The 15,894-nt window shown below is 51.5% G+C and overlaps 1 protein-coding gene across 1 annotated transcript in view; it reads right to left on the bottom strand.

The window, feature by feature from the left end:
- PHACTR3 (phosphatase and actin regulator 3) overlaps positions 1–15,894 on the bottom strand; it is a 175,376-nt gene that overhangs the window by 32,886 nt on the left and 126,596 nt on the right. Inside the window, exons 5-8 of the mRNA XM_006896924.1 lie at positions 15,648–15,851; positions 12,953–13,127; positions 12,301–12,548; positions 1,087–1,240 (exon numbers count right to left, since the gene is read on the bottom strand). Of these exons, the coding sequence (XP_006896986.1) occupies positions 1,087–1,240; positions 12,301–12,548; positions 12,953–13,127; positions 15,648–15,851 (781 nt within the window). The remainder of the gene's footprint in view (positions 1–1,086; positions 1,241–12,300; positions 12,549–12,952; positions 13,128–15,647; positions 15,852–15,894) is intronic.

The raw sequence follows: 15,894 nt of genomic DNA, 5'->3' as shown, positions 1-15,894 counted from the left end.
CCAGGACGTGCAGGACAGGATGGATGCAGACCCGACCAGTCCTCCCCTTCAGGGCCGAGAGGTGGGATCTGTCCTGGGGTCCAGGAGGACGTGGTGGACATGGGTCCTGTCCCTCACAGTGTTACCAAGCTGTGATGTGGGGTCAGTCCTGGGGTCCAGGAAGATAATGCACAACAGACAGGCAGGTCCCCGGCAGGAGAAGTACGGCCGAGTTGAACCCTGTGCCCGAGCGTCAGCATTTCCTCCTCAACGGCACGTAACCACCCTGCCCCCCCACCCCCCGCCACATTCAGGGGACCTCTTCTCACCCCACAGACATCTGGGTTACACTTCTCCCCTCTATGAATATCGGGGCGATCCCTGGCCCCACCCTTGCACAGACTGAAAGCCAGACGCACCTGTTGACCGCAGTCTGCACAGGCCTGGCCCCCAGAAGCCTTGCTGTCACGTCCCAAGGTAGACTGGGGTCAGGGCTACCCCGGGGGCCCCTGCCCCACCACGCACTGGCTCTCAGGAAGACGGCCACTGAGCCCCACCCCTTCGAAGCACCCTGAGCCCCTCAGACACTGCATCAGGAGGAGGGACGCGGTCTCAGCCACCATCTATGCCCCGAAGGACAGGCCTGACCCCTGACCTGAGGACCTTTAGGAAACAGCAAGGGCCAGAGAGCAGGTGCCCAGCACCCACGAGTGGAAAAGACACTGTCTCAAACAGAAAGTTCCAGAGTCCCAACTCCAAAAAATTCTAAGAACACTGGACAACTTAAGGTTCACCCTCTTGCACAGAAACCTAGACAGAGGGGGAAGGGGGTTGGTCCTCCCGCCTGCACTTCCAGATCCCACCCCTAGGCTGCTGCCCTCACACACCAGCCTGCGGCCCTCGCTTCTCCCCAGGCCCGGCCCTGGAGACCAGGTTTCAACCATGGGCATCTCCTCTCCAGGGGACAGTGGGCAGCATGGAGGCACACCTTGTTCTGTAATGGGGTGGACACAAGAGTCAGGGATACCCGAGTCAGCATCTGCCAGCCGCAGGGCAGTGTGCCGCTGGGGAGGGGACAGCAGCTCGGGGCCCGCGCTCCGCACTCACTTGGACAACTTCATCTCGATCTGCTGCCGGATCTCCTGGCGCTCCTCGTCTGTCCTCCGGGGGAAGATGTTGCGGTCCTCCAGCTCCTGCTTGCTCGGCCGGTTCCTCAGCTTCACGGCCAGCAGCTCCTTCTTACACTTCCTGGGCAGTGTCCCTGAGAGGCGTCCAGGGGAGAGTGACCTCAGAGGGTGCCCCGTGGCCATCCCACCTCACTCGAGGACGACAGAGTCCAGAGAGGGTTGGGGACATCACTCACTCACGTGCACATCTGTCAGCGTGTCCTCCACCCAGTCCCACTATCACTGTCCACCCTGGATGGCACCCGGCTGCTGGGACAGTCCTAGTGGGCACCTGTGGTGCTTATTGATGACTCTCTCCAAGGAGTCCCCGTCTGGACAATGTATAATAGTCACTTTATTCCCAGTGGCCTTGTCTGAACCATCCAATCCCCGACTTCCCTCGTTTGTCACACTCCAACTGTGATGTCCCCCTCACCGTTCCCCGTCCATCACCCTGGTCCACCTGGACCATCATCTATGCTATAAATCCTTAAATCAATCCTGTGGCCACAATCCCCTTTACCAACCTCACCGCGGGAGAGGTGTACAGAGAGTCAATCTTTTGAGATAGAGATTAAACGCAATGTGAGCCAGCAGTGGTGGCGGAAGAAAGCAGCCACGTGGCGTGAAGGTCATCAAGGAGCCAACAAGCTGGAGAGACAAGGACCGACCACGCCCACGTGCCCAGAGCCGACAAGGCAGCTGCTCCTGTGCTGGTGCCCTGGACCGCTCCAGCCAGATTTTGTCTTTGTAAGTGACCGTGTTCCTGTATTTACGGCACAGAGGGCCTGGGGAGTCAGACCCTCTTCTCAGCTCCTTTCCTGTGTTTGTCAAACTTGGAAGCTCTGGTGCTATTTGTAAATTTTGGGGAAATCTCAGGCCTGAAATTCTCTGCCGTCAAGGATCTAATACAGGACAAGAAGGGCTACAGCATGCTCACCCTGGTGGCATTACACCTAGCGTGTCCAGTTCGTAACCAAAAAGATTGGTGGTTTGAATTCACTAGCAACTGAAGGGCAAAGATCTTTCACATGATTTTTTTTTAATTGCAGTTTAAAAGTTTACAAAAGCAAACTGGTTTTCAAGCACCCAAAAATGTGTTTGAAACCACTTTTTTGGAAGCACATGAGTGCTTTCAAACCCTACAGTGTTGCCCTGGATTCTCGTTTCCATTAACCTTACTTGCTTTCCCTGTCCTGCCTCTGGCCTTCATCGCTCGGAAACGCTGCTCTTTTGACAGGACTGGCTGCTGCAGGAAGAGTCTCACTGGCTTTACTGGCCACCTGTGCTCTGACAAGGGTCGGGACCGACCCAGCAGCAGTGGGCCCGGTTCTGAACCAGGAAAGACGCCGAGTTTGGTCTAACCTGTTCAGGTTTTGTCAAAGTAAGGGCATTAAGTGGCCTGCAGAGTTTCAGGAGTGATTACAAACTTTAATCACATGTGGTTATAGCTGAGCAAAAGGTCATGCAATCTGTGGCTTCTAGTGAAGACAATTTCCCCTACAGGGTAAGCGGAACGTCTGTGCGGGCAACAAGTGGTTCCCTGGCTGCCAAGCCAGCCTGTCGGCGCAGCACAGCTTGCGGGTGTGTTTTCACGAGCCTGCGTCACTTTCAGGCCACCACCCAGCATGGACCAGGGCTGTGGAAGGGAGGGGGCACTCGCGATTCCAGACCCTTCTGCATGCACAGAAGATCCTGGGCACAGGGGGCAGACGCGCAACAATTTCAAATGCCCGGCTCACTGGTCCGATAAAGACTGATGGGATCCCCAAAATGTGACCCTTTAAACTTCAACAAATCTCAACCCCCACCCCAAACTAGGGCTCAGCTTTTGGTCAAAGAGACCAGCCTGTAAAGTGAGTAAGGCCGCTCGCGAGGTCTGTCCTGGAGGAAGGACAACCAGAATCTCCACGAAGGCAGAGTCGGGGAGGCTGCGTCCCACATGCTCTGGGCAGAGTCTGGGCGGGCTTGTCCTTGTCCGTGAGAGGACGGTCACCAAGGAGGGTTGACAGGGGCTCCAGAACACAGGACATGAACACTGGGCAGCATTCAGACCCATTATGCTGAGTCATACATAACACAGGCAACGGCACTTAAAAGTAATGACCCTAAAATCAATGTTAAAAAGAACATCAACAGGAAGAAAATGCTTTCCTTGCAAGTGAGGAAAATTAAGCACAAGTTTTCTATCCCAATAGAAAGGACGTGTGGAAAACTTGTGCATGAAGCAATGTGGACACCATGTGCCTGCTGGAATGGTGTTTTTACTGAGGAATTCTGGGATGACCCAAATGGTTAAGTGCTCAGCTGCCAGCCCAAAGGTTGGTGGTTTGAGCCCACTCGGAGGTGCCTCAGAAGTCGGCCTTGGTGATCTGCTCCCAGGGAGTTAATATCAAGCAGAATCCGCTCATGGCGGCCCTGCTCCGTATGACCTCACAGTAAGATACTGAGGGACAAAAATCAATGATGCAGGACAGAGGAAGTTACAGAAAAGCACACCCCCCAACTCTGTCCATGGAAGTATCTGCATTACTGATATAGAAAACCCAGAACATTAATCAGTTTACTTAGTATTTTTGTTCTATTTTAGTAAGCCTCGTCATATAGTAACAGCTGGCTGGTGCTGGCAGCTTGGACCCACGGACTCTGCTGCAGAAGGATGAGGCCACTGTTCCTTGAGAAGTCACAGGCTTGGGAGCCTGCAAGGCGGCTCTACTCTGTACCACAGGGTCACTGTGAAGAGGGGTGCAACTGATGGGTACGACTGCCAGCCAAGCTTTTCCAAAAAGAGTTCCCTTTATAAAGTAGCCTATCATTCCGTAATAAATCTTTTAAAAATCTTGTCTAATGGCATTGGCAAAAAGGCCAGAGCAAGACCCTCCAAAAATTCTCCCCTTGTAGAAAGCAAAAGACGACTGAAGCTGTCCCCGATTACATTTCACTTGGATTCACAAGCACCGCCCATAGTAGCAGCAGTCAAATCCAAAGGCATGTTGTCCTGGGAAAATTTGCTGTCGGGGACCTCTCCTAGAGGCAAAGGAGCAATGATGCCACTTTAAAGACTAAGGTGCACCTGATTTAAGTCATGGTCTTTTCCATTATTTCCTATGCATCTCAGAGGTAGACAATGAATAATGGCAACAGAAGAATTGATGCCTTAGAGTTATAGTGTTGGAGTACTGAACATCCCATGGAGTCAAAGAAACAAATGTGTGTGAGAGGAAGAACAAGCAGGAGGCTAAGAGCAAGGAGAGTAAAGCTTTATCTTGCATACTTTGGGCATGTGGTCAGGAGGGGACGGGCCTATACAAAAAGATATGCTTGGAAAGGTGGAGAGGCCAGTGAAACAGAAGACCCCCCAAAAGATGACTCAACACAGTGACCGTAACAATGGGCTGCAGTATACAGAGAGGCTGCGGATGGCACAGCCTAGGGCAGGGTTCAGATCTCTTGTTCAGACTTGCTGTGAGTCAGTCAACTCAGTGGTACCCAGCAACAAAAGCACAAAGAATCTATAAACACACATTGAAAGAAGTGCGGTCAAAGTGCTCTTTAGGCAGCCAAGATGGTCAGACTTCAGCTCATGCCCTCTGGGCAGGGTGATGGGAGGGTTCAGGCCCTGGAAATCACGCTCAGGTAAAGGATCCAGTAAGAGGAAATCTGCAGTCAGAGGAACTGACCGTGAGGATAACCGTCAGCTAACATCAGGGGCTGAGGATGCAACAAGACTGGGCAAGGTTTTCATCTGGTTTCCAGGGTCATCAAGAATCAGCCAAGTCGGTGCCATTTAAAAACAAAGCACGAAAGCGATGATACTTGCCGTCGAATGCAGGTGGGATCGTAAAATGTTACAACTGCTGTGCGAACAGTTCCGTCATCAAATGTTCTAGTGGAATTACCTGCCGATCCAGGCGTCTACTCCTAGGTACACAGCCGGGAGACGTGGAAGGCCTCCACAGCACTAGTCACAAAGCCACCCGAGTGTCCATCCCTATAACAGGGCATCATGCGGTCTTAAACAGGAGTGGAGTCACGATGCAGGCCACAGCTCAAGAGAACTTGGGAACCACCACCCTGAGCGAAATAAACCAGCCACACCAGGACAAACACTGCATAGTCCTGCTTAGGTGGCACCCCTAGGACAGGTGAGTGTGGAGGCCGACAGAATTAGAGGTTACCAGCCATTCAGGGAGGGTGTGGGGCAGGGGGAGCTGGTGTGGAAGGGGCTCATTAGGGAGATGACAAGAGTTTCGGAAGTTATTGTTCTAAGTAATTTCACTGAATCACACTCTCAAAAATGGTCAAAATGGCAAATTATATATTTTACCATAATAGATTTACAAATGGTTCAGAATTGTCAAGATAAACTTTTTCAGAGCTCTGGAAATTAACCAGAGGCTTACAGTCCTCAAAGAGCATTTCTGGAAAAACAGCCAGGTTTCCATGAGAAGGCTGGACACCGCTTGGGTCTCATCTCTGCTCACCAGTTCTGCGGGAGGTCCCCAAATACCAATCACCTTCCGGTAAACACAGCTGCCCACAGCTCCCTGGGACCAGACTGTCCCAGCCTGGCCCTTAGGGCACTGCCACCCCTGTCCTGCCTGAGCGTCCCTGGGGAGACCCCACTTCCTGTCTGCTGGTGACCAGAATCTAGGAGCTCGACCAGTATAAAAAGTCTCCTGTTTTCAAATATGAGACTTCTATTATCTTCAGGCCAGGCCTGCATAATATCCTGTGCAGTTCTGTGCTGGAAAACAGCAAAGTTCAACACCTGGGACAAAGTCAACTATGACTGTGGGTCTACTTCAATGCCAGAAAATCCTGTGGGTACCTTTCCAACACCCAGCCGACAGGCTCAGGCAGGGTGCGGCTCTCCTGGCTCCACAGTGGCCACAGCCGCTACTGAGTGAGTTCAATTTGGATTTGCCAACCCCCAAGCAGGAGGTGCCCACTGCTGACACCCCAACATCAGCCAGGGAGAAGGGAGATGGGCTGTTGTACCGCTGTTAGCCCACGTCTATCAAGTGGCTCGGCATTTCTTGAAGGTCATTGTCGTTAGATGTCATTAAGTACGACTCACAGTGACCCTGCTGAACCCTGTCCCATCTTGCGCCATCCTCATCATCTGACACACTTGAGCCTGTAGCTGCAGCCATCGTGTGAATCTCGTTGAGGGTCTTCCTCTCTTCTCTTGACCCTCCCACCTTTCCACTTATGATATCCTTTTCCTAAGGGGACCCTCTCCTAATATCCCGAAGTACGGGGATGACTTTCCACCGTCCTTGTCTGTAATGAGCACTCTGGCTGCACTTTCTCCAAGACATACCTGTTTGTCCTCTTGGCAGTCAGTCCCCGCTTCACCCCACAGCTCAAAGGCATATTACTAATATCACAAAGCATTGCTGAGGGTCATTCCAAAGTGGCTGGAACGGAACACTGACAGACAACTGACGCAAGTGCAAGCTGGATTTAGAAGAGGCTGTGGCACGAGTGCTTGGTTAAAAGCAGAGAAGACCAGAAAAATGTCCTTTTATGGACGATGCAAAGGCATTTGACTGAGTGGATCGTAACTGTGGCTAACACTGAGGAGAACGGGAAATCACACTTAACTGTGCTTATACAAAACCTATACCTATACCGAGAAGCCGCTTTTCAGACAGAGCAAGGAAATACTACATACTTAAAAATCAAGAAAGGCGTATGTTGGGGCTGTGTAATCTCTCCTTGTGTGTTCAATCTTACACCAAACAAATTGCTTGAGAAGCTGGACCTTATGAAGAATGTTCTCAAGACTGGAGGAAGACTTCTCAACCACTTGTTATGCAGATGGCATGACCTTGCTTGCTTAAAGTGAGGAGGACTTGAAAGGCTTGCTCCAAAAGATCAAAGCCTACAGTCTGCAATATGGACTACATCGCAACTTCAAGAAAGAGATGGAGAAAAGATTGAGGTTGTCAATAACTTCACCTTGTTTGGATCCACAATCAATACCATCAAGTGCCACCAGTCAAGAAATCAAGCAAGATACTGCACTGGGAAAGTCTGCATCAGGGATCTCTCCAAATACTTAAGAACAATGATGTCAGCTTAAAGAGTAAGGAGTGCCTCATTCAAGCCATGGTCTTTTCAATCACCTGCTATGGACAGGTGCTCAGATCTGGACAATGAATAAGGATGAGAGAAGAATAGCCCTTTTGAAGGTGACTGTATACTATTATCAAGTCAGAATGGACTCGTAGGTGACCCTCTAGAGGGTTTTCAGAGGCTGTGAATGGTATGAGAGGAGAATGGCTTTCTCTTGAAACAGCTGGTGGATTTGAACAGTCAACCTTTGGGTTGGCATTTTTAAAACACTTTCTAGTATTTTAAAAGTTAATGAAATGTCTAAATTTAACCCTCTAGTAAGATTCCAAAGGAAGATTAGGACTTTTGAATGTGGACCTTAGAAAAATATGATATTCTCAAACTAACGTCCTTAGAATTCATCTTGCAAAATGACGAGATGAGCAAGTTCAGCCTGAGTGGGGAGAAGCAAGCTCGTGGTGAAGATCAGAAAATTGCAAACGGAAAACCATGGATAAAACCATTCAAATCACAAGACTGGGAAGATACAACCAGCAAGATACAAAAAAAAGCTGGCTCTTCTACCTCATTGTGGATCCCACAGGACTGAGAACAGCAGTCTCAGGCGGCTTCCAAGGCAGGAATAGTCTTTTTAAAGATTTTGTGATTTGCGTAAATGCTTACACAGCAAATTCGTCCTTAATTCACACGCCATGCTGTGCCATGACAGTAATGAGTTAGTCTAGCTGCACTCTTCCCATTTCTCCCAGGTGTTTCCCATGTCCTTTCCTGCCTGTCCCCCACCAGTCCAAGCTTCATCCCTGAGCAGTTTCTGCCCTTTTGAGCATGTATGGCTGATGGCTCTCACCCTCCAGGCCTCTTGCTTGGCGGGAAGTTCAGTCCCTGAGGGGACCTCTGCTCCAGGATTGAAGGGTGACGAACAGTCAGTCTTGGGCCTTCTACCAGTATCGGTCAGACCAGGAAGCGTGGTGATCTTATACTTTTCATTTTGTTTCTTTCCTCCCACCCCCCAACTCAGGAGCCTTCTGTGTAATTCCTTTCACAACAGTAAGATGTGTAGCACCGTCTGTGTCGACTGTGTGATGCCAATTGACCTTGATGTCCCTCTTCATTACCACCCAGGGCTCCCAGGCCTCGAGACTCAGCCCCTCAGGGTGCTCAGCTCTAGCTAAGACCCCCTCCCCAATTCTGCCCCCAGGCCTGATCTAAACAGATCTAAATATGCATCCAGAGATGCGCACATGGAAATATCCTCTGCCAAGGCTGTGATCTCCATGGAAGCACTTAGTTAGGCTTCAATGCCACATCTCTCCCTTGGTGGGTTCAAACCGCCACGCTAGGTTCAGCTTAGTTCTGCATCTTTGCATCACCAGGGCCCCTTGTCAGAAGATCCACACGCGTGGCAGCACTAGGAAGACTGAGCGGGGAAGAGTGGAGGAAGGGACTGCTGACCAGCGTTCAGAAACCATCCACGTCTTCTACACTCACCACAAGGACACGAGAATAACAACTTCATGCTAACAAACCATTTAAATTACACGAGCTAATTCCCAGCAAGAGAGACTAGAAAAAGAGCTTCATGAGAGCCATCTTCATAAAAAGAGTTCACAGAGTAAAAAGACCATTTACAGATGGAGAGCATTCTCTGACTGACCAAGGTCAATGTCCAGAAAGCATGTCACTTCCACAACTTCACAGAAAGACAATAAGCACATCCCAACAGGGGTAAGACACATAACTAGCCACTGCCTTAGAGAGGATATCGGGCAGCCACCAAGCACAGGAGGGTCAGAGACGAAGGCAGAGGCACAGTGAGGTCACCTCACGCCTACTGGACCAGACACAGGAAGCAGCAGGATGCAGGGAAATCCTAACTACTGTCCACTGCTGGTGGGAGTGTAAAGTTGTCATGGGAAACAACGAGCGTCTTCAGAAAATAGAACCACCACGTTGGTGTCATTGTGTGCTGTGGCCCTGGTGCTGACTCAGTGACCCGACGAACATTAGAATCAAACCCGTCCAGGTCCGGGCCAGTCTCACAATCTCGGCCACAGTCCACGGTTACAGCTGCTCCATCCATCTCACCGAGGATCTTTTCACGGACCCACTTCAGCCAGCACGACGTCCTCCTCTCGGAAAGGAACCAGCCTCTCCTGATGACATCTCCTCACCCTTGTTTCTAAAGAGCTCTCTGGACGTATTTCTAACAAAGACTCCTCGGTCCTTCCGCTAGTGCGTGGTGTGGTTACAAACCATCGCGTTGGAACTGGCTTCTAGCTGAGCCTCCGCTGGGTTTTCAGAGGCTGTAAATGGCCCATCTTTCTCCCTCGGAGCAGGAGATTTGGTAATTTGTCACCAGAGCTCCCTGCAGCCATGGTGTGTTTAACATCGCCCTAAGGATGAGGTCTCATCCTGGATTGCAGCAAGCATCACCTGTCAGACCAGGCATGCCCACCTCACAGCTCCTACCAGGTGGACCACTCCTAACAAGTGTGAACACCTGGACTTGAAGGGGCCATGTAGATGCAGTCAGAGCGGCCTTGTGCACCCACCGCAGTCCTTGTCCTCTAACCCCTAGACATTTTTGGGGCTCCTGCACCCCAACACACTTGCTGTGAGCTGCCTAAAGGCTGAGGTTTCTGCATGATGAGGTCACACAGTGAGGACCTGGATGACGGGCTCTCATGTCTCAGCAGTAGGAGGGGACAGAGGGGACCCGTCTTGCCAGGCTGTCAGGAGGATTAGAGCAGCTAGGGAGAGTTCAGTGACAGGGACAACACAGGTGGTGGCTGTGACCACAGGGGACCTGCCCCACTACCCCCCCACAGCTCTGCCTGTGGGGCACCAGCAACCACCAGACCTGACTGTGCCTCCGTCCCAGAAACCCAGCTGTTTTATTTCCACCACAATGAAAACAAGAGCGTCTGGGCCAGCAAGTTGAGGCTGATGGCTTCCCAGCAGTCAGTGGCCAAGCGTCGTCTTCCAAGACTCCTGTGGGTGGGTTTGAAACTTTTGATCAGCTGAGTGCCTGAGCCACCTGCCAGGGACGTGAGGGGTGGGGGCCACCAGGTGGTCCCCAAAGGCCCAGCAGGCTTCTCCCCAGTATCCTGAATCCAAGGAGCTGTGGCATCACCTGGTGTCCATGGGGAGAACTGGGTGGGGGGAGACTCAGGGTCATTCAAATGGCAACTTCTGGAGCTCTGGTGGCCTAGTGGCAAGGAGCTGCACTGCAATCCTGAAGGTGTGTGGTTCGAGTCCACCAGATGTTCCACTGGAGGATGGGCAGTTTCCTTCTGTGCCAGTCGGATCTGATTCGACGGCACACAGCAACAGTAATATAAGTGTCACTAAAAAAGTTAAAAAAACAACAAAACCTTACACCTCCCAGTGCTTGGAAGGAGCTGCTCCTTTCTGTGGTTCAGTGACCTCCCATGACAAGGGGACAGGGAGCCCACTCCCAAAGCAAGGTGCTTCCCTGCAAGGGGCATCTTTGCCTTTTTTTTTACTGCGATTTAAAAGTTTACAAAACAAGTCTTTCATTCCACCATTCACACATTTTACGACATTCATTACAATCGTCACAACGAGGCTGCACTTTCATCCTGTGCCCCTCTCATTCCCGCCCTGCCCGCTCCGGCTTTATCCCTGGACAAACACTGCCCTCTGTCCTGACACAGGTGGCTCAAGGAGTGCGTGTGTACCTGCCTGCCACGCACTCTTTCCTGCCCACTTTGGGCTGAAACCTGAGCTGTGGAGGCGACTTCTATTACAGGTCTGAAGGGAGACTAAAGGCCACAATTCTTGGGGGTTCCAGAGTCTCCACTGGTTTTCTGGTTTTGTGTGTGATCCACAATCTTTATCCCTTCGCTCCGCACCATTTTAGGGTGGTCAGCAGCACAAGCCAGGCACCATCTAGTTCTTCTGGTCCTTGGGTCACGGAGGCTGACACTTGAGTGGCTGGTCTGTTCATTCTTTTTAGACTGTTTATACACAGCTTTGGCTTTTCTTCTTTGTTCCAGATGAGGACAGAGCAATGGCTGCACTTTAGAGATGGCAGCTCGCAAGCTTTCAAATGCCCAGGAACTGTTTTCCCAAGTCAGGCACAGCTCACCTTCACTGTCCGGCGTCACGTCCAGAGGAGGAATCTAGACTCCCTTGAATTTTTCTTCTGATTTCCTGGCTGCTGGTACCATGAATATGTAACATATTACATAAACACTTGTATCATTGAAAAATTTTTTAAAGAAATCAAAAGACCTATCATATTGGGAAAATCTGCTGTTAAGGACCTCTCCATAGTGCTGAAGAGCAACAATTCAGTGTAAAAACTAGGGTGTGCCTGATCCAAGTCGTGCTCCTTTCAATCACTCCCTATGCATCTCAAAGTTGGACCATGAGTAAGACCAACAGAAGAATCATTGATGACTTTGAGCTGCGGCTGGAGCGAGTACGGGATACCCCGTGGACTGCCACAGGAGCAGACCAATCTGTTCTGGAGGAAGGACAGCCAAGGCGCTTAGAGACAAGGATAGTGAAACTGTCTTACGAACTCTGGGCAGGTTGTCGGGAGGGGTCATCCTTGGAAAGACCTAGGAAAAGGTGGAAGGTCAGAGAAAGGAAGGTCCTCAACATGGATTGAGACAGTGACTAATAACAGCATGTCAGATTATGAGGAAGATGTAGGATGAGGGTTCATATCTGTTCACGTGTTGGCTCGGGACTGTAGTCTACTAGCTGGCACCTAACGACCCCCACCTACCCTGTACCGTGCCCTGCAATTCCTGACCTACTTTTATGAATCAACAACTTCTCACCTAAAAAAAAAAAAATCAAGCCTCGCATTACAATATTGAAGCTACGTGGCCAACCGACAGCAAGAGATCAATATTCGAGTCATTCCAAGGAATGACTCCGTTCCTGGGCCTCACCGCACACACTTGGTGGAAGGCAGGTTGGGGATGGACGGTTCCCTCCCCACCAGATCTGATGCCAGGTCCCTAACTGTGTCCCCTTCACGTGAGTGGACGGAGGGATACCCACTCCCAAGCCAGCCCCTGCCCGCTCTTCTCACCAGAGATGATGGAGTCGTTGAGCGCCTCCTCGTCCTGGTACAACAGCAGGTCATCCTGGAGCTCGGGGTCCACTAGCAGGTTCTCCTTGTTTTCCTCGCACTCCTTGACCGAGGTCCGCCTGCCCTCAGTGGCCCCGTCGGAGGCCCAGGCCTCCTCCTTCTCCTTGCCCCGCTCCACGCTGGACGTCCTCGACAGGCGGGCTTCTGCACGCTTCTTTGGGGAACCTTTGTTTTCCCTTCCCTGAAAGCTGAAATGGGGAAGAGGCCCCTCATGGCTCTGCTCTCCCAAACCCACAAACTCCACCTGTGGGATTATTTGAGGGTTAGAATGGGGGTGTCGAGGCCAGCTGCATGATCCTCGAGGCTCAGAGAAAAAGAAAAATGCTGGCACCTGCTTTAAAAATTGGGAGCCCCTGAATAAATGGGTAAGTGTCGAGGTGCTAAAGAATGGAGGCACGAGTCCACCCACACGTGCCCAGGAAGAAAGGCCTGGCGATCAATGTCCAAGCAGCGTTCTGCTGACCCGTGCAAGGCTGCTGGGAACCCGAGCTGACCAGCTTGGATTTGAATGTTTCAATCAGGGAGAACGTGTGCTGACCCAGCATGGGCTGCAGGTCTGTGAGCCAGCCACGGGGACCTGGGGAAGCCTCACCTGTCCTGTCGGTGCTTGGTGGCCAGCGCCCTATGCAGCTCCTCAATGACTCGGCTGGGGGGCAGCGGCCTGTGGACGGTGGTGAGGTGTGGGGACCCCGTGGGGGTGGAGAGCTGGCCACGCAGAGCAGGGTCAGTCGTCTTTGGGCCAGAGCCTTGGAAGAGCGTGGTCGAGCCTGGTGGGGGGTGAAGGCCATGATGGTCAGAGAAGAGGGGACACAGTTGTGCTGGGGCTGCCCAGTCCCAGGTCAGGTGGCCCCCAAAAGCCCCTCTAGTCCCAGCTCCCAGCCAGGAAGCCCCCAAATCCTGCTAGAAACGGACCACCCTGCGGGCCACTGGGCGTGGGCTTCTCTGACCTCTGGCAGCGCCTCAGCTAAGAACTCCAAGCTGTCATCCCTACCTGGTCTGGGACAGCAGGTACCAGGCCCTGAGAGTGAAGCCTGACTTAGGAGCCCTGGTGGCAGCGGGTTCACGCATTGGTCTGCTTACCCTAAGGTCAGCAGTTCAAATCCACTAGCTGGCTCCAAAGGGCAAAGATGAGGCAATCCCCTCAGAAGCCCAGCGACTCAATGGAAGTGAAGTCAGGTTTTGGTTGAAGGAAACTTAGTGGCACAAAGGTTAAAGTATGTAGCTGCTAACTGGAAGGTCAGTAGTTTGAACCCACCAGTGGTTCTGAGGAAGAGGCGGCACACCTGTTCCCACAAGGATTCACAACTCTGGGGCCACTGTGGGCACTTCTCATCTGCTCTACAAGGGTGCTACCAGGTGGGAACGGACTCAGTCGCTGTACGTTAAGAGGATATTATCCTTATTTGCCCTCACCCCCTAGAAAGGTCATCCAACAAAATGTGGAAATTTTCAAACACTAGTATCTCATGCATGCAAAATATTGAAAATCATTCACAAACGACTAGAACAGTCATTGCCAGGAAGTGCATTGGAAGTTCAAGCAGTTTTAGAAGGGGCTGTGGCACCAGGGATAATCACGAGGTCAGATGGATACTGGCTTCAGCAAAGGATACCAGCAGAACGTCTGTTTTACTGCCTATGCAAAAGCATTTGTGTAATCAATAATCATAAATTATGGCTATAACTGAGAAGGGAGGGAATCTATACCTAGACTGAGAAGCTGCTGTCAGAACAGAGCAAGGGAACATTGCATGGTTTAAAATCAAGAAGGGTGGGTATCAGGATTGTATCCTTTTCTCCATACCTATTCAATTTCTGTATGCTAAGCAAGTAATATGCAAAGCCGGACTCTATGGAGAAGAATGTTTCAAGATTGGAGGAAGACTCAACTCTATTATGCAGACAAAACTTTCTTTGCTGAAAGTGAGGAGGATATGAAATGCTGCAGAAGGTCAAGGACTACAGCCTTTTGTACGGATTCTTTCTCAATATCAAGAAAAGAAAGGTCCTCACCACAGGACCAACTGTCACCATTATGATGGAGAAAGGTTTGAACGCGTCAATGATTTCCTCTTGCCTGGGTCAACAATCAATACCCTTGGTACATGCAGTCAGGAAATCAGAATTGGTGCAGCTCGACTATCGAGGACCTCCTCAAAGTGCTGAAGCAATGATGTCTGTCTGAAGACTAACGTGGCTGGTTCAGACCATGTCTTCTCAGTCACAGAGAACAGGACAATGGGTAACGATGACAGAAGAACTGATGTCTTTTGAGTTGTGGTGCTAAAGAGTACTGACTACCCCACGGGCTGCTGTAACACCACACAGTTGTCTTGGAGAAGGTGCAGGCAGAGCGCTCCTTGGAGGCAAAGGCATCAAAGCTTCGCCTTCCATACTCTGGACATGTACTAGGCTATTCCTTGCAGAGGGACATCATGCTTCGAAAGATGGTCAGTGAAGGAGAGGAAGATCCCTAACGAGATGGACTGACAGTGACTTCAGCAAGGGGCTCCAGTACGTCGGATGAGGACGACGACACAGGACAGGTTCAAGGCTGGCTGGTCAGACTCCACTCCAAGTTGTGCTCTCCCTCGCCTGGTAACTCGGCTGCCACCTAGTGTTCATCTGCAGAAAAGCACTAAGAAGGAGCAGAGGCAGAAGGCCAGCCCCTCCCCTACACTCACGTCTGGAACACAGCCTCGGAGTCCTGCGGACGGAACCAGGCTTGGCGTCCCTGCAATCGAGTCAGAACCAACTCACAGTGGACCCTCGAACAGGTCAGATGTGAGCCACGCAGGAGGAGGCTGGCAGTACTCTGAGCTCCTGGTGGATGTGGACCTCCGGAAGTCCAGGACTGTAAGTCAGCAACACACCTCCCTATGAACTCCGCCACCTGAGCTCCCGCAGTGTCCTTCCGTATGTGGTTCTGTCCCTAAACCCACTGTGTCCCTCTCTAAGACCAGAGAAACGGAATCCAAGGTAAGAAGTGACCCACGGAGAGTACCCCATCAGCAATGGTTGGAATCCTGACTGGAAGGAGCTGTTGGTGGTAAGTGGGTGTACAGACACATGGAAGGCTCGTGGGGGTTCTGGTGGATGAATGGTGGGTTAGTGGGTAGATGGATGAGTTGCTGGGAGAGTGGATGTTCTGATAGGTAACTGGCTGGGTTAGTGAGTGTATGGACGGGGGAACGGGTGAGCAGGTGGGGGAATGGGCGAGCAGGTGGGGGAACGGGCGAGTGGGAGTATGGACAGGTGCAGGGAGGGAGAAGACAGCGTGGGCTCACCTGTGACGTTCTTCACAAACTTGGACCCGGCCTTGGGTGGCGGGGTGGGCACCGGTGGCGGGCTTGGCAGCTGGCCCACAGATCTCTCCAGGGGTCTGAGAGGACTCTCCAGGGAGTCAGCTAAGGCTTGAGAGGGCTCATCCAGGGTGGACAATGGGCTGCTGTCACCCGCTCCCTCACCACTGGATGCTGAAGGTGACTTGGCTGTTGAAGGGCAGAACAGAGTCAAACCACAGCTCTTCCCTAT

Source organism: Elephantulus edwardii, unplaced genomic scaffold (assembly GCF_000299155.1).
Source record: "Elephantulus edwardii isolate Elephantulus edwardi_28Jun2011 unplaced genomic scaffold, EleEdw1.0 scaffold00193, whole genome shotgun sequence".
NCBI classification, from domain to species: domain Eukaryota; kingdom Metazoa; phylum Chordata; class Mammalia; order Macroscelidea; family Macroscelididae; genus Elephantulus; species Elephantulus edwardii.
Note: the sequence above shows the minus strand (reverse complement) of the source record. Positions and strands in the feature narration are given on the sequence as shown.